Source organism: Cervus canadensis, chromosome 22 (assembly GCF_019320065.1).
Source record: "Cervus canadensis isolate Bull #8, Minnesota chromosome 22, ASM1932006v1, whole genome shotgun sequence".
Taxonomy (NCBI): Eukaryota; Metazoa; Chordata; class Mammalia; order Artiodactyla; family Cervidae; genus Cervus; species Cervus canadensis.
The window spans coordinates 27,535,473-27,557,561 of NC_057407.1; the positions used below are offsets into that span (position 1 = coordinate 27,535,473).

The following is a 22,089-nucleotide window of genomic DNA, read 5'->3' on the forward strand; positions in this document are numbered from 1 at the left end:
AGAAATAGCAAAGTAGGAGAAAATGAAACTCAGCCTTGGACTAGTCTAAATAAAATTAGTTACTTGATTGAAAACTATAATTTCAAATTCAGATACTTCTGTATCCACTAAATTACCTTTTAAAAATGGAAACATCGTATTTCTTTCCCATGACTTCTCCTTCCACATATTGTGTCCTTTGTCCTCATTAAGTCCATTCTCTCCTAGCCTGTTTTGCCTGTGATGTGTCACCTATGATTATATAGAAGAAGACAGGTGCCAATTATTTGCTCAGGTGAGGGAGAGAGAAAAGGCATCAAAGTGTGACTTCCTGATATCTAAGTCTCATGCCATGTCAGTACCAAATGTCAGATTCTTTGCACCTAGTGACTTGAACAGGTAATTGTGGGCTCGAGGAACTTGGAAAGAAGAACAAACACTGGGGATGGAGTTGACTGGAAGACTTGTGGAGTCTCCAGGGATACTCTAGAGAGCAAAAGCATGAGGAAGTTTTATCAAGAATAGTTTATACACAACATTGTAAAGCAAAATAATAAGATTAAAAAACAAAGGTGAACAGATAAGACAATTACCAAACTGAGAAGAGGCAATGGAGGGCCTTGAATGATAGGATAAGGAATTCAAGTTTAATTCTTTAGCAAGTTTCATTAAGATTTTTGAGAACAAGATCAAGATCATTTACAGGCTAAAGTAAATATATATGTATGTACACACTTAGCTAAAACCAAAGCTCAGTAAATATATTATTCATAATGCTTTGTTTTAAACAAAACTAGCATGCTATCTCCCATTTTCTCCATATGTATGCAAATAGGGGAGGTTTTATATATAAGCAGGGTTTGTTTTCCCCGTTACTTTTTCCAGAACCACTGTTTTCTCCATGTCCTATGGCTTAAGTGTTTGCTCTTCATGATACCCCTCTCTAGAGGGTCCCCCAACACACAGGGGAATGGCCAAGACAGAAAGCTAGGCAGGGCTGAAAACCAGAAATTGCAACTGATTCTCCAGAAAAGAGGTAATGAACAAATTATTGGATTTCAAAGCTTCTGAAGGGCCCAGAGTTCAATTCGCCCTGCACATTTCCACAGAGTGAAGCACGCTCTGTTCTCTTTAAGAGACTGTGATAAATTACAGCAGAGTGGATGGAAGAAGAGAACAAAAATGGAAATATAATAGTTAACACCTGTATCATATTTATTGTTATTGACCAGAAGAAAGCAATAATAAAGCAAAGGTTTATGAAAATATTAACTTCTGCTAGAAGATTCTAAACTGCACCTAAGTCACTCCAACCAATTGGAAGTAGAAAATGTTGCCCTGAAGAGTTTATCTCCTCCCCCTGCCTTTTCAGCTTCCATTTTGTCAGGCTAAGTATTCTGCCTTTTATAAAATCCTCGTATCAGTTAGCAATGTTCCCAGTTCCACCACCTGGATCCAGAAGTAAGCGGCTAAAGCAGTCTTCAGGTTCTAATGCCAGAGTCATTACATCACTTCCTTCTTCCCCTGATTATTCTGCTGCCTCTTACGCCAGTTCTTTTGGCAACTGCACCTGTGATTTAAGCATGTGAAAAGAGGAGAAAAAATGAATCTTAGTTATTCAAGTGTTTTACAGCAAAAATGGCAAAATGTACATACCTCAAAAGGTGTCAAGTGGATTAAAAATTCTGGCCAGAGAGTGCCCCCCCACCCAATCATGATAAAACAACAGTAATAACCACAGCCACCACAGACTGGGCGTTTACTGATGACAGGGACAGATTCAAGGGCTCTGAGCCCTTGAATCTTACACTGAAGCTTACAATGTAAATAAGAGGGCGGGTGCTAGAATCTGCCTGGTCCACTATGCAACTTGTATGCAACTTGTTGCATAGTGCTATGCTATGCTATGCTCAGTCGTTTCACTCATGTCCAGCGCTTTGTGACCCCGTGGACTGTAGCCCACCAGCCTCCTCTGTCCATGGGGTTCCTCAGGCAACGATACTAGAGTGGGTTGCCATGCACTCCTCTGGGGAGTTGCATGGTATTGTCCATCAATTCTCTCAGCTATAAAATCACAGTATCTTATTCACAAGGCTACCATGAGGATTAAGTGATACAAGTTAGAAATCAATGCTAACAGTTCTTTTTAAAGCATTTTCTTATTTCATCTTACGACCACATTGTAAAGAGGGGATGGGCTCAGAGAGAATAGGCAATCTGCTTCAGGTCACGGGGACAGAAAGTGGCAGAGCTAGATGTGAACCCAGACCTGCCTGATTTCATTACTCATCTCAACCACCAAATAAACACCACTGTAAGAACATAAAAATGGATTCTTTCCCCTTTGAAGTGAAGTGAAGTGGTTCAGTTGTGTCCGACTCTGTGATCCTGTGGACTGTATTTTCCAAGCAAGGGTACTGGAGTGGGTTGCCATTTCCTTCTCCAGGGGATCTTCCCAACCCAGGAATCGAACCCAGGTCTCCCGGCATTGTAGGCAGACACTTTACCATTTGAGCCACTAGGGAAGTCCTTCCTCTTTAAAGTGTATTACTAATTTGACACTCACTAAATCTTACAATGCTATTTGGAGAACCCCCATCCAAGGATTTAAAAAAAAAACGCAAAAGAGTAGTGGTAAGTCTGACTGAAAATCAACTTTGAGTTTTGTTTCATACGAACAACTCAAAGATAAAGCAAGTTCTTAATAGGTTTAACATAGTGTTATATCTGAGAATGACTTATCCACCATGAAGGTAACTTTCAGAGAATGCTGACTAAAGTCCAAAGGACCCTGAGATTTTGTACGATAATGACTTAAAAATATCTTTCCTCCTATTGTCCATGTCCACCTGCCCATGTGATAGACCACTGCGGCCATCTGCTATGGACTCGCTTCAGCCAGTTCTTTGCCTATAACCTTTGGATAAAAAGGTTTCCCAACACCCTGCCCATTGGGGAGGACCTTGGATGTGTTGCTGTTGCCTGCCTGGTCTTCAATCCTTAGGGTCCTCCATGTGCTTCTGAGTCCCTCTCCCTCCCTCGTGCCAGACTTTCAGGAGGGGAGGGGAGTGACTGCAGCTTGGCAGGGGTCACCCAGGGAGAACACCATCAGTGAAGAACACCAGTAAAATATAGAATGCCAGTTACTCAAATTAACTGCAAAGCTGCAATAGAGAGTCAAAACTGTGTTCTTTCCATTGTCAAATGGAAAAAATACTTTTATAGCATGTTATTTCTGATATATATATATATATATATATATATATATATATATATATATATATATATATATGCATAGATGGGTTCCCAATTAATAAAAATATTTTCAAGAGCAAAACATAACAATGAACCAACATACTAAACCCAGAGACATACTGGCATATTTAAAGTGTGACCAAGTTGGGAGCTCAGATCACTGGGAAAAAGAATGAGTCACTGATCAGTGGTTAGCTACTTGGCAAAGAAATAAAATAGCAGACTTCTTGCTTCCTACTTACTTCTAAAAGCCAACCCTTTAATTCACCTATAATATGGAGTATTTTTTATAAACCAAAAGCAGGAAGAAAGATAGACAAATATTTAAATAAGATTTTTAAAAGTCATTTCTAAGCAGACCACAAAAGACTGAAAAAGAAATAAGGAAAAGATAACTAGATCTCGTATTATAAAATTTTCAACAAACAAGAATCTACTCACTTTATTATTAGGGGGCCCTGTTCCCCCTTCACTTGTTGGTTAATAAGTTTTTTAAGTGTGTGTATAGCATTATACAGTGTACACACACAGACATACACCCAATGGCTGGGAGCAATTGGGAAGGATGAGAACCCCCATTTCAGCAGGGGTTATTTAATTCAGCACACCCAAACGGAGTTCCTGTTCTGGGTCAACACCTCAGTGGGTGCCTGGGACAGAGATGAGGAAGATCTACCTTGAGGAACTCGGAATCCACTAGGAGACCTAATGCTGTGTCCATGAGAGCTGTCAACCCGAGGCATCAGGAGATAAGGTTTGCCATGGATGTCACTGAACTGTGAGTGTCCAAGTGTGGCCTTCAAGGAAGCAGCATCAGCATTGCCAAGGAACATGTCAGAAATGCAAATTCTCAGATGCCATCCAAGACCTACTGAATCAGAAACTGGAGATGGGATCAGTAATCTGTATTCTATCTTCCAGGTGATTCTGATGGATGCTAAAATGTGAGAATCACTATCATAGACTTTTAACAAGTTGTACATATAAAATTCTTTTTTTCCACTTGGTATCAGGGAAGGGCAGCTCCTGGTCTGTATAATTCTGGTCCACTTATGCTCCTCTGAGATGAGTTTGAAATGTTACATTGCTTTCTTCCATGGAGACTCCCTCCATAGAGTGTAACATTGCTCAAGCTCTATTCTAGATTTGGCCTTGACTCTTGAAGATTCTCTTGGGTTTGGGTTCTTGGTGTTCTTCTTGTATTTTGCTTTGTTTTTAAGCAAACGTATGGACAGAAAAAAGGAAGGAATTGAAGGGAACTCTGGGGGTTTTTGTGTTCCCAGGTGGCTCAGTGATAAAGAATCCGCCAGCAAAGCAGGAGACGAGGGTTCAGTCCCTGGGTTGGGAAGATCCCCTGAAGAAGGGAATGGCTACCCACTCCAGTATTCTTGCCTGGAGAATTCCACAGACAGAGAAGCCTGGTGGGCTACAGTCCATGGAGTCACAAAAGAGTTGGACATGACTTAGCACCAAACAACAACAAAAAACATTTGGGGCTTTAGACGTGAATGTATGAGAGAATGGAGACAATGTGAAAAATCTGGAACCAGAAACAACAACTACAGATCTAGAAAGGAGAAGCTTGATTTGGGGACAGGTTGAATAAAAGTACTAAGAAAACCCTGAGCAATATAAGGGAAAGGGAAATTTGGGGATTGTCCTAGATTATGTGATAATTGAAACAGAGAAGACAAGATGGGGAAAAGGAGAAAATTGCAAAAGGATAGAGTCTAGAAATATTAGTTCAAAAGAAATAAGATATAATAAATGAGGCAAAGAAAAAATGGCCAGTGATGAAAACTCAGGAGTCTATAATCTTAAATTTTTGTACTCATAATGACTGCTAATGTGTCATAGAGTCTTTTGGCTAACTAAAGCTGCTTGGGAAATTATTATCCTGAAATCTTTCTGAAGGAAAAACTTAATTGTGTCTTTAGGCACCTGCCTAAAACCAGTCCAGATACATATAAGTGAGTCGAAAGTAAAATTAAGTGAATAATAAAACAGTTGGGCTTCCCAGGTGGCATAGTGGTAAAAGAATCCGCCTGCCAATGTAGGAGACGCCAAAAATGCAGGTTCAGTCAGTGAGTTGGGAAGATCCCCTGGAGAAGGAAATGGCAACCACTCCAGTATTCTTGCCTGGAAAATCCCATGGATAGAGGAGCCTGGTGAACTACAGTCCACAGGGTCACAAAGAGTTGCACACGATTGAGCAACTGAACCTGGATGCATTAAAACAGTTGTCTTGTTTGATTGGCACCAAAGGTTGCATAGCAATGCAGTGGTCATAGCAAACACCCTCTTCCAACAACACAAGAGAAGACTCTACAGGTGGACATCACCAGATGGGCAACACCGAAATCAGACTGATTATATTCTTTGTAGCCAAAGGTGGAGAAGCTCTAGACATTCAGCAAAAACAAGACTGGGAGCTGACTGTGGCTCAGATCATGAATTCCTTATTGCCAAATTTAGACTTAAAGAAAGTAGGGAAAACTACTAGACCATTCAGGTATGACCTAAATCAAATCCCTTACAATTATACAGTAGAATAAATAGATTTAAGGGACTAGATCTGATAGACAGAGTGCCTGATGAATTATGGACAGAGGTTCATGGCATTGTACAGGAGACAGGGATCAAGATCATCCCCAAGAAAAAGAAATGCAAAAACGCAAAATGGCTGTCTGAAGAGGCCTTACAAATAGCTGGGAAAAGACGAGATGTGAAAAGCAAAGGAGAAAAGGAAAGATATACCCATCTGAATGCAGAGTTCCAAAGAATAGCAAGGAGAGATAAGAAAGCCTTCCTCAATGATCAGTGAAAAGAACTAGAGGAAAACAATAGAATGGGAAACACTAGAGATATCTTCAAGAAAATGAGAGATACCAAGGGAACATTTCATGCAAAGATGGGTTCAATAAAGGACAGAAATGGTATGGACCTAACAGAAGCAGAAGACATTAAAAAAGAGGTGGCAAGAATGCGCAGAACTATACAAAAAAGATCTTCACGACCCAGAGAATCACGATGGTGTGATCACTCACCTAGAGCCAGACACCCTGGAATGCGAAGTCAACTGGGCCTTAGGAAGCACCAACACAAACAAAGCTAGTGGAGGTGATGGAATTCCAGTTGAGCTCTTTCAAATCCTAAAAGATGATGCTGTTAAAGTGCTGCACTCAATATGCCAGCAAATTCGGAAAACTCAGCAGTGGCCACAGGACTGGAAAAAGGTCAGTTTTCATTCCAATCCCAAAGAAAGGCAATCCCAAAGAGTGCTCAAACTACCACACAATTGCACTCATCTCACATGGTAGTAAAGTAATGCTCAAAATTCAGTAAGCCAGGCTTCAACAATACGTGAACCATGAGTTTCCAGATGTTCAAGCCAGATTTCAAAAAGACAGAGGATCCAGTGATCAAATTGCCAACATCCGCTGGATCATTGAAAAAGCAAGAGAGTTCCAGAAAAACATCTATTTCTGCTTTATTGACTATGCCAAAGCCTTTGACTATGTTGATCACAAGAAACTGTGGAAAATTCTGAAACAGATGGGAATACTAGACCACCTGACCTGCCTCTTGAGAAATTGTATGCAGGTCAGGAAGCAACAGTTACAACTGGACATGGAACAACAGACTGGTTCCAAATAGGAAAAAGAGTACATCAAGGCTGTATATTGTCACCCTGCTTATTTAACTTACATGCGGAGTACATCACGAGAAACGCTGGGCTGGATGAAGCACAAGCTGGAATCAAGATTGCCAGGAGAAATATCAATAACCTCAGATATGCAGATGACACCACCCTTGCGGCAGAAAGTGAAGAAGAACTAAGAGCCTCTTGATGAAAATGAAAGAGGAGAGTGAAAAAGTTGGCTTAAAGCTCAACATTCAGAAAACTAAGATCATGGCATCCGGTCCCATCACTTCATCGCAAATAGATGGGGAAACAGTGGAAATAGTGGCTGACTTTATTTTTCTGGGCTCCAGAATCACTGCAGATGGTGACTACAGCCATGAAATTAAAAGATGCTTGCTCCTTGGAAGACAGTTATGACCAACCTAGACAGCATATTAAAAAGCAGAAACATTACTTTGCCAACAAAGGTCTGTCTAGTCAAGGCTATGGTTTTTCCAGTAGTCATGTATGGATGTGAGAGTTGGACTATAAAGAAAGCTGAGTGCCAAAGAACTGATGGTGTTGAACTATGGTGTTGGAGAAGACTCTTGAGAGTCCCTTGGACTGCAAGAAGATCCAACCAGTCCATCCTAAAGGAAATCAGTCCTGAATATTCACTGGAAGGACTGATGTTGAAGCTGAAACTCCAATACTTAGGCCACCTGATGCAAAGAACTGACTCATTGGAAAAGACCCTGATGCTGGGAAGGATAGAAGGTGGGAGGAGAAGGTGACAACAGAGGATGAGATGGTTGGATGGCATCACTGACTCAATGGACGTGAGTTTGAGTAAACTCTGGGAGTTGGTGATGGACAGGGAGGCCTGGCATGCTGCAGTTCATGGGGTCACAAAGAGTCAGACATGACTGAGCGACTGAACTGAACTGAACTGAAAGGTTGCATAGTGTTAGTTGCTCAGCTGTGTCCAACTCTTTGTGACCCCATGGACTGTAGCCCACCAGGCTCCTCTGTCCATGGGGATTTTCCAGGCAAGAATACTGGAGTGGGTAGCCATTCCCTTTTCCAGGGGATCACAGGTTTGATCCCTGGGTCAGGAAGATCCCTTGGATGAAGGCATAGCAACCCACTCCAGTATTCTTGCCTGGAGAATTCCCATGGACAGAGGAGCCTGGGGGGCTACAGTCCATGGGGTTGCAAAGAGTAGGACACAACTGAGCAATTGACAGTTTCACTTCCAAAAGTTGCATGTTGTATAAATGCAGTTGGTCTCTGTAAATTACATTGTTTCTGCAGATGAGATTTCTATCTCAGTGCAAGTACAGATACTCATCTGGAATGGCTGGCAGTGAGCAGACCACCAAATTTTTTAAGATGAAAGGAAATCATATATTTATCAACGAAGGATATGCCTATACCAGTCTAACATCTTTCTTTTGGGCTGGCTTCATATTGACTCAGAGTTATCAACTCAAAGGGAAATAAATTATTGATTAGTAAATTGAGTTAGACAAGACAAATTCCTTTAAAACATAGCTAAATACAACAAACTAAAAAATTCTACAGGAGTCCAATGAGCAATCCAAATTAGTGAAAAAGGCCAGGTGTTAGGCAGTAGGGCATTGTGGAGACTGAGTTAAAATGGAGAGTCCATTACCAATCTCAAGGGAGAAACCAACAGCAATTCAGCTTATTTGTACCATCATATGCAGGCTCCATGTGGCTGGATCTGATGTTTCAAATGCTGCCAGATAACTGGATGGTATCGTGTGATGTTTTATAATTTGTACAGTAATACTCAAGCCAAACAAAACAGGCCTGCACGTTGGGTTTTAAGTCCACTAGGTTTCAATACCTGGCCCACAGAATACATCTCTCTTAAACTGATTTAAACAGGCAACTCCTTGGAGGAGGCAGCACTTGAGCCAAGAAAGAATAGAGATTTTGTCCTTTATTTTCTGCTAGCAACTTCAATTCTGGAATCCCCAAGCCAGAAGCATGTGACGGGGAGAGAATAAATATTAAAAGGAAAAAAAACCCCACAAATTTAAAATATAAACTGAGTACTTCATGATCTATGCTCTAGATAATACAAAAATAGTATCTCCAAATCCATGAGAGGAAAAAAAAAAACTTTTTTCCTTTAAGAGTAAATAATTTCTAAGTATGTTTATGGACATTCAGTGTTTTAGTTAGGAGCATCAGTAGAAAGAATGACAAGATTTCCAAACTGAGTTTTAACTTCATATTTGAAAATCTGATGGTTCAAAGAACATCTCTGTCTTCCAATCAAGTGGGGAGGAGGAACTCCCATAATCTTTAGTTTCACCTCCTTAAAGTGAGTGTCGCTGTGTCTCATTTGACCAGCCAAAAAAAGCCCTTTTCTGCTGAGATCCTGAAATTTCACCACAGATGGCGTTTACAATATTTCACCGAGTCTAAGATGCACGTTTTCTGATGTTTCCGTATCTCCTACATCAGAAAGCATCTCACAATCAACAGTGTTTTATAGTAGCTGGCTGCACGTGGGCGCACAAACAGAGTATAGTTTTTCATACCATTAGCACCTCCCCTGGGCTCCGTGCCCTGTTGGAGTTATACACATGCAGAGGTATTGCCATTTAAAATACCCTTTAAGGAATGACAAAGCAAATAGGACAAATTGTGTTGGGTCTGTAAGAATTCTTTCTACTCTTTTGAACTTCCACAGATTTCAAATGATTTCAAAAGAAAAAGATTAAACATGTCTTTTAAGAGAGATTACACTAAGAGTCAGCATGAAAGCAGACATTTATTATGTATGCAGCAAGGCGCAAAAATGCAGCAGTACAGAGCGAATTGATGTCACTCAAGTGAATTTTTGTCAGCTGGATGATGCATTTTCACATTTTTCTTGCAGAGCATTTTTTTTTTTTTTCTTGCAGAGCATTTTATAGGACCATGCTGATGAAGTTGTATGATATTTTGTATCTAAGATACATGTCAAGAGATGTCTATTGCAAGCCAAGCCAGGCAACTGAAGCAAGAGAAGATGCCAATCCCTTGGAATAGATAAAAGACATTTCAAAGCAAAGACTGATGTATAAGACCACCATTCACAAACTGTCAGAGTCCACTTTGCTGCATATTTTTCTTTCTGTGTGGACATTAAAAACACACACATAACTTAAAACTGATACCAATCAAGAACTGATTGAAAATGGAAAATGCAGTACTTACTAGAGTGTGGTAGTTTGGTAATTAGTACTGTGAATTTATCTTAATACCTTTTGCTCTAGAATCTAGACTCTGAAGTGTCCTCAGTTAACTTAAAAGGCAGAGTATCTTGACCATGAAAATGATCAAACCAACACTGTAAGCTCCATGCGGTTAAGACTGCACCTGTCTTATTCACCGCTCATGGTGCCTGACACATCGCAGCACTAAACAAATATTCATCACAAATGAGTAAACGGATGGACGAAACTCAGCCAACTCCAGGAAAGCAGATTTGCTCAGTAGAGTATTCCCTCAGAGGGCTTCCCTGGTCTCTCAGTTGATAAAGAATCTGCCTGCAATGAGGGAGACCGGGGTTTGATCCCTGGGTCGAAAAGCTTCCCTGGAGAACAGAATGGCTACCCACTCCAGTATTCCTGCCTAGAGAATTCCACAGACAAAGGAGCCTGGTAGGCTATAATCCATGGGTCGCAAAGACTTGGACATGACTGATAGACTATCACTTTCACATTTTTTTTTCATATTCCTTCAGAAGCAGGGAGAAGGGTCAGATGATCATTTAACCTTCATCCTCTTGTCTACTCTGAGTCTACATTCCACCTTTAATGCAGATTTTTAAAAGACTTCTCCTTATTCTTTTCAGACCAATGCTATTTTCTGACTGTCTAGCCACCACGGCAGCCGGGATTTGCTTTGACAACTGGTTACAGAGTGATAGCCCTAGCCTCTCTCAAAACAGCACCCTGATTCACCCCCTGCAGAGGTCTGGCTGCCTGGAGAAGAGCAGGTGCAGAAAGTGTTGATGTTATGCCCAAGGGCAGGCAGAGATCGCCTGCCCGATCTCATGTGACCTCTAGCACTCTCAGCCGGGCGCCTGCCACAGGAAGACTCAGAATCCCTCTAAGTCACAGTTGAAAGTCATCTTCGATTTAGAAGAATGAAATATTGTCAATTCTGTACTACTAGGGGATGGGAGTAAGGGACATACATATATATGTGAATAAGTAACAATCATATTTGTGGATTTTTTTGTGTGGGGGGCCATGCAGCACAGCTTGAAGGATCTTAGTTCATGGACCTGGGATTGAACCCAGGCCCTCAGCTATGAGAGTGCTAAATCCTAACCACTGGACTGCCAGCAAACTCCCTGTATTGTTTTAGAATGTAAATCTCTTTAGAGCAGGGAAAAAAAACAAGCTTACATGGAAATAGTTAAACTATCTTGAAAAAACTGTGACTCTCTGATGGCATAACATATTGACTATTTTATTAATGTAATATCGTGGCTAAATTACATACTAGATTTTAAAACAATGCAGTTAATTATCAACCACCTGCAGCCATTGGACACACACCTTTCAGTCTTTGTGAATGCCCTCATAGTAATGACTATAAAAAAATTTATTTCTGTAACTTAAGCTGAAAGGAATGGAACATTTTTTGTCTACCAGCAGTAGTAATAGTGAGTCATAATAAGAAAACTGAAATAACAGTAAAATATTTTAAAGCTCCATTTATTCATGGAGACATTAATCTTAAATTTATTATTGTCCGCCTACTTAAAATATAAAGAGTGTAATTGCAATAGCAGGTGGTATCCATTCATCTACTAAAAAAGAACTTTTTAAAGCCCTACAGAAGCACTTATCCACAAAGGACTGGCCTAATTAGGCCTCATTCTTATTTATTCCTGCAGCAGTTCCCGGGGGATCTCAGCTTGTCAGTTCTGTGTGGCAGGAGTGAACAGAAGCTTGACCAGGGATGCTCAGGACTGAATTTCAAAGTCAACTCTACCACTTCTGAGTCTTTTCTTCTAGAAATGTTATTTAACACCTCTAAGCCTCAATTTCCTTCTTATGAAACAGGGAGAATAATAATACCTACCTGATAGGATTGTTAAGGTGATTTTAAGAGTTAATTCATATAATGGATGTGGCCCATACTAAGTGCTTCATAAATGTGGGCTGTTAGTATCCTTGTTACAGCAGTCATATAGATTGTGTCTTTGAGGATAACCAATAATTTAGATCTACTGGTAATGATGAGGGGTTTCCCTCAGTTAGTGACAATTAGTGAGAATGTCCCTGTGTTAAAAGGGACGGGGAATAGAGTTGGGAGAGATTTACTGTGGCCCTGTCTTCACCATTTCTCCCTCCTCCTACTTACAGGTTTAAGATAGGCGATGTTACTGTGACGAATGTCGTTCAAGAGCTGATCTCTGGGGGTAATCTCCACCAATGGGGGTGGCCTATTTCTCGGCACGGGTTTGAGCGTTTTGATCACATCTTTCAGGTTGGTTTTCTCAGGTGGCTCTCTGGCTTCTGGCATCCGAGATTTGCGCTGGATCCTTTTCAGCTTCACCACGCGGAAGGAGTCGGGGTCCGTCCTGTACTTCGGCGGCTGCGATGGCTTTTTCATCGCTTCATTTTGTCGACTGAAAGGGACTGCTTGGGGGTTGGGAGGCCTAGGAGGAGGCGGCTGGAGGAACTCCTGCGTCCGGGAATCCGGCATTGGTCCTCCCAGCATCTCCCACATCCCAGGGGGCAGCCCCAGCCCGTTCTCCAACATGGCTATTAACTTCCTCTGCTCTTTGAGCTGCTGCTGTTTCTGTTCTTCTTGCCTTTTCTGCCTTTGTCTATCCTGATTCCTGGTGAGCAGATTGGTTACCACCATTCGGGGACCCGGAAGCTCAAAATGGTAGCCCATCTTCAGGAGCGTGTTGTTCGCTCTCAAAAGCCTGGCGATTTCCATTTCAGCGTGGTGGCCCAGCATATGTCTCTGATTGTGAAACCGAAGTTCGGTGAGTGTCTCGTTAAACTGGAGACACCTCATGATGGCCACAATACCCTTGCCTGTGATGAAATTGGACTCTATGTTGAGCGTGGTAATGCTCCTATTTTCACGCAACATGTTAGCCAAGGCGAATGCTACATTCTCATCCGCGCCCACGTTCGCTAAACTGAAGGTTTTGATGTGTTTGTTTTTCTTCATTGCATTGACAAAGTCCAGCAACATTTCTTTGGGGATGTTTTCAATGTTGTTCAGGTTGAGTTCCTTCATGTCGGGGTCATTCTGTCTCACTCGCCTTAAGCTCCCATCCAGGTCGGTTTGGTTTCCGGAGGGCCTTGCACTTACCTTCAAAAAACTGGTATCTAGAGCTAACTTCTTGGGATCTAATTTCGATATTTTTTTCTCAGTTTTTTCTTGAGCCTCTGGTCTGCCTTTCTGTTCTTCAGTTACTTTACTAGTTACTGGTTGGCAGGTGTTCTCACCATTTCTAATTTGCTCCTTTACCTCACCTTCCTCTCCTCTTTTTGTTTCATCACTCTCTTCACTGTCCTCTTTTCCTTCATCTTCTGCATCATCTTCTTCATCTTCCTCCTCATCTTCATTATCTTCATCATCATCATCATTTGTTTCTTGGACATTGTCACTGCCCTGTGATTCTCTTTTATGTGCAGCGATTTCACTGTTAAGTTTTTCTTTTAAATACTGGGAAATATTTTTATTGCTTCTGTCTATTGCTTCATGCTGTTCTTGAGTTTTTTCCTAAAAGAGAAATTTAGAAAGGTTAGAATACGTAGCAGTGAAGAAATATGAAGCAGAGCAGTATCTACTGAAGATAACGAAAAGATTTATTACTTAGTGAAAAAAAGTAAGCAAATAAGCTCTAGGTATAGTATTCCATTTGTTTACATGTGTATTTATGTGTACATATGAATATGTATGCATGTACACACACACTATATATATATATGTTTGTAGATGTATATGAAAAACAGATTGTTGTAATGTTTATCAAATTAATAGTTATCCTTGAGGAAGAGAGGTAATTAAGATAATTGAGGAAGGGATGGGGATTTTAACTTTTTACATAATTCTAAACTGAGATTTTTTTCTGAAACAAAGTATGTCTTTGTTAGTTGTTTTACAAGAAAATACAACCAAAATAAAGGTAAGTTTTTATAGGCACACACAGGCACAGACATACATATTTTTGGTTGTGTTCTTCTCCTCCCATGTATTAAAATGAAACCCAGTTAATTTTAAGACCTTCTGTTGTTTTTAAAGATAGTGTTCAGTTCCAGAAGCAGTTGAATTATTTTTGAAAACCTTATGAAAAAAAAAAGAAAAGAAAACCTTATGGGATTATTTATCCATTCTCTGAAGTCTTTGTTTTGTATACAGCTGAATAGGAATTTTGTATTCAATAGCTCTGTGTTACATAATAATTTCCTTATTGGCCTAACCAAAATTTACATACCTAATATGTTTGCCAATCTAATATAATGTGCACAACAAATTTCCCTGAAAATAAAAGATATTGTGGGGGGAATGAGAGCAGTTTGATATTTTGGAATATATCAAAACCCTTGTCTTTGATTTTTCGTCTGCTTAGCTCTGTGAAAACTGCCCAGATACTTCAGGCACAGGCTTTCCAGTCCAGTTCCTTTGGAAGGAATATTCTAGGAGGTAAAGCCAGGTATAAAAGGGGACAAAATTATCAGAGATTTAGAAAAAAAAACCCTGCTTAGTATGGAAAGGAAAATAATAGTCTTTTATCAATAATGTTTATTAGATGCTTACATTTTAATTACACACTTTTCCATAAAGGATGTGTACCTCATAGGTGTCATTTTGAAAGCTGGTGTAGCAGTTTGACACAGAGGATTATGTGAGCAAGAACTTAATCTGTGGAGGAGGAAATGGGTAAAGGGGGTCAATTATACGGCTACAGGTGGAAACTAAATTTTTAGTGGTGAGTATACTGTATATGAATCTTCCCAGGTGGCTCAGTCGTAAAGAATCCGCCTACCAATGCAGAAGACATAGAAAACATGGATTCGATCCTTGGGTCAAAGATCCCCTAGAGGAAGAAATAGCAACCCACTCCAGTATTTTAGCCTGGAAAATTCCATGGAGAGAGTAGCTGGTGGGCTATAATCCATGGGGTTGCAAAGAATCAGACATGACTTAGCAATTGAGAATAATACTGTAGGTAGAAATAGAAACGTATAATGCTGTACACGTGAAACTTGTGTTATAAACCAATATTATTTCAATAAAAAATAAGCCTAAAATTAAAAAAAAGAAAGACCTTGATAACATTATAGGCTGGAATTGACAGTTGACACGTAAACTAAAGTTTTCTCTGCATTTCTCATTTGTCTCAGCAGGGGGAGCCAATCATTAAGCTGTTTAAATTATACAAAAGGAAGAAAAAGTGTTAGAAGTACCCAAGTTCGTTTTTCTCGGAAATTGGTATTCATGTAGAATTGGCTTTTACTCGAGTTGTAAACTGTCTATAAATTGTACCTTAAACTCTAACCTGGTAAAGTCAGCAACTTATTTTCTTAAGTGCAGTACATGTTTAAACTCTCCTGACCATGAAATCAGTTTATAACTTTCCTAAAATTTCAGCGAGTATGATGGTAATGTGACAAGACGTTATCTACCAAAAATAAATCAGCAGGCATAACTACAAGAGACTTTACCTCTGAGGATCTCTGTTTTCTTTTTGCCAAGTCACTTTTAAGTGAAACGTTAAAAAAAATATGCTGATATGCACTTCTAGTTTTCATATAAGGAACATATTTAAAGAAAAAACTATCTTTAAAACAGCTTAATAGAATCAACTTCTAAATTCACCACTGATACCCAATGAACTGTGGTAATGTTGGATTTTTTGTTACTGGACTTGGTTTAATTGCAGGGTGTGTGGCTGAATTTCAGGGGGACTGGGAAACACTTGAGATCGTATGTGAAATACTGCATATGTACCATGTGCCAGAAGGAGGACAGAGAGCTTTCTTCAGCATCGTAAAGGGTCCTGTGATCAAAAAAAGCATAAAAGACAAATGCTTCTGGGTTATGAGTTAGTTCATTAAAAATTAATTTCATGCCTACAGAATACAGGTTTTCCTGTACAAGGAGCCCCCAGCAATTTTTTAAAAGACATATTTACAAGAAACTACCACTTTTTTCCTCCCAACTATACTATTAAGTGTTCTAGAAAGTTCTGATCTGGCATAGGATTAAATATTATGCTCTATGTATAAACGTCAACAAAACAAGACAAAACATGGAGTCTTGAGAAAAGACAGTTACAACAGGGACACGCGTCAGCCCAGGCCAGGAAGCCCCTTCTCCCTTATACACAAATCCCGTTACCTTGGTTGGCACAAAGGTGACAGGAACACGTTCGTCTTCCAGCATGCGTCTGGATGCCTTTTGCCAATACATATAATCAACGAGAGATTTATGGTCGAAGTTCCCTGTTGGTGGCTTGTCGGTCTGATCCTTCTGAATCATTCCCACAGGAAGCCTGGGGTCAGGGGCCATCACCTCCATTTCCGACTGTAGTTCTTTGAGCTCTTCTGGGGACAAGTTGGCCAAGATTTCATCTTCATCAATCTCCCCATCGATTTCTTCCTGATCTGAATTCCTGCTATGTTCTGACATGACTCTTTTCAATACTTTTCTGTCTTACTACAAGAGGAGAAATAATCAACAAAGATTTAAAAAAAGATAAAGCTCTCTCAAGAAGTTCCCCCAGTTAGTAAGTGTCCCAGGTCAATACCACCTTGAGGAGATTTCCCTCCTCCCCAAGAACCCCAGTGGGGCTTGCTGAGCTGCTAGGGGTGACTGCGACTAAGTTCATGCCGTAACTATATTAAGCAGGGCTTGGTTGGAGAGGGTCAATTTATGGAACTACTATGCTCCTCTCTTCGGCAGCTTGAGTCAGCTGTGCAAATCCATCTGACATTTCAGTACAGCTGCTTAGGTTCGCCAGTGAGCACAGGCCTCCCAAACCTCTACAGGGGTAAATGATTAGTTCTCTTCCTATGAGCTCTCATATTGTCCTACACAAATTCATGCAGCCCATACACACACCCAAGTACTGCGAGGGAGGCCACTTCTTATTTAAATGAGGAAAGCAACTTACAATACTTCAGAAGAAAAATCCAAACAGCGACTTGAAGTCTATTGAAGTGAAAAATTCATTTGAAGGTGGAAATCAAGCTCTCAGGGCTTGCCTCTTCACTACCATGAGACTCTGGAAGCAAATAAAACTTCACACAGGCGAGCAGAGGTCTGGCTGTGTTACTCAGCCACTGCGTAAGCTGAACCTCTGCAAGCCATCCTTATTTGCATCCAGATCCTGTGATCTAACAGACAGGGATGAGCAGCACTTGAATTTCCACTATGAGTGAGGAGTTTAATATTTTAAATAATTTGTTTTTCTTTTTAAATGTCCATTAAGCCAGGATAAAAATGTAAATGGATCTAAATTGAAATATTAAAAAAAACTCAAACCATTAAAGTACTGGAAGCAACCAGGAAAATATTTTCTTTTTCATAACTTCAGAGGACAATATGGCAATATTTATCCAAATGACAAATGCATACTCTCTTTGCCCAAATGCATACTTTCAGCGTGTAGGAATGTATTCTACAGATATACCCCCCACATGGGTAAAATAATAGATGTGTACAAAGCAGAGTATTGTATGCTATTATTTGTGTCATAAAACAAAAACAATGTACGTATATATATTTATACAAACTTTATAAACAGATCCTTGGAAAGATACACAAGAAACCAATACTAGTGGATGCTATTGGAGAAAGAAATGGGTTGTCTGGGGGACAGGACTAGGAAAATAGACTTTGTTACTGTATACCTTTTATAACTGCAAATTTTGAAACTTATAAATATAGTGCCTACTCAAAAATATACATTTATTGTATAAAACTTAGGATAACACATGGAAGCATAAAATTTCCCCTTACTGCACCACTAAGAGCTACCACGATGAACATTTTGGTTTATCACTCTAGTCAGTCCTTTTTTCCAGGCATATAAACTCAATAATCTTTTGTCATCTGTCTGTTTTTTAACTTACAAAATCATGTGCTTTTTCTAGTCAAGAATATATTCTACTACTACATTATTTTTAATAACTCCCTGTTAAGATTCTTTATATGGAAATTCCATAATTAATGTAAGCAATCTCCAATTATTGAATATTTGGACTGTTTTTGAGGCTCACAAGCATTTCTTCAATAAATATCCCCTGTAGTAAAATATTTATACACATACAAGTTTATTTCTTTAGGATAAATCGAATACATACCAAGAAGTGAAATTACCAGGTCAAAGAACATGAGGAAATTTAGGGCTTTTCATATGTATGGCTAGGTGATCCCCTCAATATTATTATAACCCATCCTCAATACATGTATATTACTTGCAAATTATATACATGTGTTACTATTTCAATATCATCTATAATATATAATTATATTCATATGTAAATATAAAATATACATTGTCAAACAATATAGTCTTCTATATATATAATGTTCATAAGTATAAATGAATTTAAATATATACAAACATCTGTATAATAAAACATATGCAAAAAATTACTTTACAGACAACTGATTTGCAGACCATTATTTCAGAGGCTTAGCTTGGAAAACAGTGATCACAAAGAGTTGGACAGTACTGAGCACACACACACACACACGCAAAGGGATTGTACCAAAAAGCGTTTTGTGTTCAAGGAGGTTTGGAAATGTTATATTCTGCAATTGTCTTTTAGAGATTTGTAAAGCACGTGAACTTTTAGACTCTGAGAAATAATATGTAAAAGAAACCCATCTATTTAGCCCAACACTCCCCAACTTTATTTAGTTAATTCAAGCTTAATTTTTTTCCTTTTAAAAATCACTAATATCCTTGCAATTACTTTCCAAAATTTGTACTTTGGGAAATAATGATATAAATATAAAAGGAAAAGATCTGGAATCAGTCTGCTGGATTCAAACCACAGCTCCACTCCTTAGTAACTGTGTGATGTTTGGCAACTTACTGACCCCCAATTCCTCATCATATAAAAGGTATCTGAGAATAATATTCACCATATGCTATTAATGAGAGAACTAAATGAGGATACAGATAGATATTGATGTAAATATATAAGTAGGATGGTGCATGGCACAGAGCAAATCCTCAATATATGTTAAATATTACCAGTCTCATATTTCACGAATAACCACAGAAACACTTGAAGAGAAACAAAGGCTACTGTGAAATGTAATACATTTTATAAACCACTTCCATAACAGAAACCATTATATTAATGGCAATAAACAAAAATGGTTTAAAAAATCTTGCTCTTGCAGAAAGCAACTCAGAGGCTTTTAGGTGGAATTGTGAATAGGATTCCCAGGTTTCTTAGTGAAAAAGAATCTGCTCTCCAGGTTCAATCCCCGGGTAGGGAAGACTGTCTAGAGAAGCAAAGGGCAACCCACTCCAGTATTCTTGCCTGGGAAATCCCATGGACAGAGGAGCCTAGTGGGCTATATAGTCCATGGGGTTGCTGCAAAGAGTTGGACAGAACTGAGCACGTTTATAAAGAAAATAGAAAATCATCATCTGCATGTAAATAGGAATGAGAAAATGATCTGAATTGTTGCTTGTAAGCTTTCAGATTCGTATTACTATTCTGGTGACCAAATGCTTTTGATGATCATGCAGATTTAGAAATTTCATGAAGGGACGCTGCCTCAGCTCACTTCCATCTTGCTGAATGAGTTTGGAAAGGGGGTACATCTCTCCCAGCTGCTTCCATGGTGCATTTCATCCGTATGCTGACGGGAAGAGTTTTGCTGGTGTAATTAGCCTCATTTGATGCACAGATGATTTAGCTGTGCTTTCTCTTAATGATGTCCTGCTGCTGCCGCCTCAGCAGCTTCTCACATCAAAATCCAGCTATAATGCCAAGAGAGCAACAAGCTGCAGGATCACCGACTGACTTTTATGGTCACTCAGGGCATCACAGATCAGAATCTCTAACAGAGCTTTATTCAGTGCCTGGGACCCCACCCCATTAGAAGTTACTAAACCAGAATTCTCAAGTTTGGATCCAGGAATCTCCATTTCTTTGGAAAGCTCTTCAAGTGATTCTGGTGTATAAATGGGTATGAGAGAGAATTCCTTGGTGGTCCAGTGGCTAAGACTTCATGCTCCCGATTCAGGGGGCCTGGGTTCAGTCCTGGTCAGGGAACTAGATCCCACATGTTGCAACTAAAGAGCAAGCAAGCCACAATGAAGACCCAGTGCAGCCAAATAAATAAATATTTTAAAAAAATGAGTATGAGAATCACAGCACCATTGTAAGCCACTCATTTTATTTTTTTAAGCCACTCATTTTAAAGATCAGGCTCAGAGACCTTTAGAAACTTTGCCTTTGATGAGGTTCAGAACATGCTACCTCAAAATATGGCACCTTGGCATATTGAACATTTTAAGCTGGAGGACTCTGAGAAAGCATGTGCTGGAAGGACTCTTTGACCTCCCTCTTCATCCCTGAAGCAGGTCAGGAGACCCTCCTGTAAGAGAAGTGTCCTTATCTCTGAAGACAGAGGGACCAAGATGAATCCAAACAGGCCCTAGTTGACTACCTGTGCTCGTACCATCTGCCCTGTCTCATTTTCTCTTCCTGACTTTCTACTCTTCATCAAACCTAGTATAAAAACACTCAAGCTTAACATGTCTTGGGGTCTTTATTCCCTTATGAAGACTTCTATGTTATGCAAAATTACATTAAGTAAAATTGTATGTGTTTCTCTTGTGAATCTGTCTTCTGGTCCAGTTTATAGGGCGAGAATTGGAGAATCTAGGAATGCCACAGGAAGAATTTCTACCTCCCCTACCCTGGGCAAGTCAACCGCTGGGCCTCATTCCTACTTCATCTATAAAAGTTGGGTGGTAAATGGACCTACTTCAAAGGATTTTGGTGGGGGAGAAAACCTAAATGGCATTATTCATATTCAGTTCAGTTCAGTCGCTTAATCATGTCCGACTCTTTGCGGCTCCGTGAATTGCAGCACACCAGGCCTCCCTGTTCATCACTAACTCCCAGAGTTCACTCAAACTCATGTCCATCGAGCCATCCAGCCATCTCATCCTCTGTCATCCCCTTCTCCTCCTGCCCCCAATCCCTCCCAGCATCAGGGTCTTTTCCAGTGAGTCAACTCTTTGCACGAGGTGGCCAAAGTATTGGAGTGTCAGCTTCAGCATCAGTCCTTCCAGTGAACACCCAGGACTGATCTCCTTTAGGATGGACTGGTTGGATCTCCTTGCAGTCCAAGGGACTGTCAAGAGTCTTCTCCATCACCCCAGTTCAAAAGCATCAATTTTTCAGCGCTCAGCTTTCCTTATAGTCCAACTCTCACATCCATACATGACCACTGGAAAAACCATAGCCTTGACTAGACGGACCTTTGTTGGCAAAGAAATGTCTCTGCTTTTTAATATGCTATCTAGGTTGGTCGTAACTTTCCTTCCAAGGAGTAAGCGTCTTTTAATTTCATGGCTGCAGTCACCATCTGCAGTGATTTTGGAGCCCAAAAAAACAAAGTCTGACACTGTTTCCCCATCTATTTCCCATGAAGTGATGGGACCAGATGCCATGATCTTAGTTTTCTGAATGTTGAGCTTTAAGCCAACCAACTTTTTCACTCTCCTCTTTCACTTTCATCAGGGGCTTTTTAGTTCCTCTTCACTTTCTGCCATAAGGGTTCTGTCATCTGCATATTAAGTGCTTATTAACCATTAGTTAATCTTATATTTTCACAAAGAAATTGTGTGAGTCTTTCCTGCCTGATATCTATCAAATATTGTTCAAGCCAAAATAAATGGCTTTTCAATTTTATTCTTTCCAAAACAGCATATAAAATACATGTAAAAGAACTGTTTAAGGCTTGATACAGTTGTGAAAAATCCTAATGGTAAGAGGAAGCACTTTTTTCTTGGATCTATCCATTTTTCCATCCCACCTTTATTCAGGAGACGATGACTGTGGACAAGCCATCTATTTCATCAGCCCCAGCACTAGCTATTAATATAAATGGACACAACTTCTATAAATGGTTCCCAAATGTTACTAAATAAATCAGTTCTGTCCTGTTTGTGGCATGCTATT

At 39.8% G+C, this 22,089-nt stretch overlaps 1 protein-coding gene across 1 annotated transcript; it reads right to left on the reverse strand.

The window, feature by feature from the left end:
- Nucleotides 1-1,170: 1,170 nt before the first annotated feature.
- LMOD3 (leiomodin 3) lies at nt 1,171-17,198 on the reverse strand. Its single transcript, XM_043442302.1, has 4 exons — nt 17,040-17,198; nt 16,265-16,582; nt 12,260-13,642; nt 1,171-1,549 (listed from the first exon to the last, which is right to left on the reverse strand). Exons 2-4 carry the CDS (start codon nt 16,553-16,555, stop codon nt 1,523-1,525), a joined length of 1,701 nt encoding a protein of 566 aa, XP_043298237.1. The 5' UTR covers nt 16,556-16,582; nt 17,040-17,198; the 3' UTR covers nt 1,171-1,522.
- Nucleotides 17,199-22,089: the final 4,891 nt, after the last annotated feature.

Excerpts from the sequence above, each read along its gene's own strand:
- LMOD3 (XM_043442302.1), bottom strand. The coding sequence starts at position 16,555 with ATGTCAGAACATAGCAGGAATTCAGATCAGGAAGAAATCGATGGGGAG. Across the intron at positions 13,643-16,264 it reads TCACCTTTGTGCCAACCAAG|GAAAAAACTCAAGAACAGCA; the intron begins GTAACGGGATTT and ends TTTCTCTTTTAG. Across the intron at positions 1,550-12,259 it reads ACATCGCCTATCTTAAACCT|GTGCAGTTGCCAAAAGAACT; the intron begins GTAAGTAGGAGG and ends CTTAAATCACAG.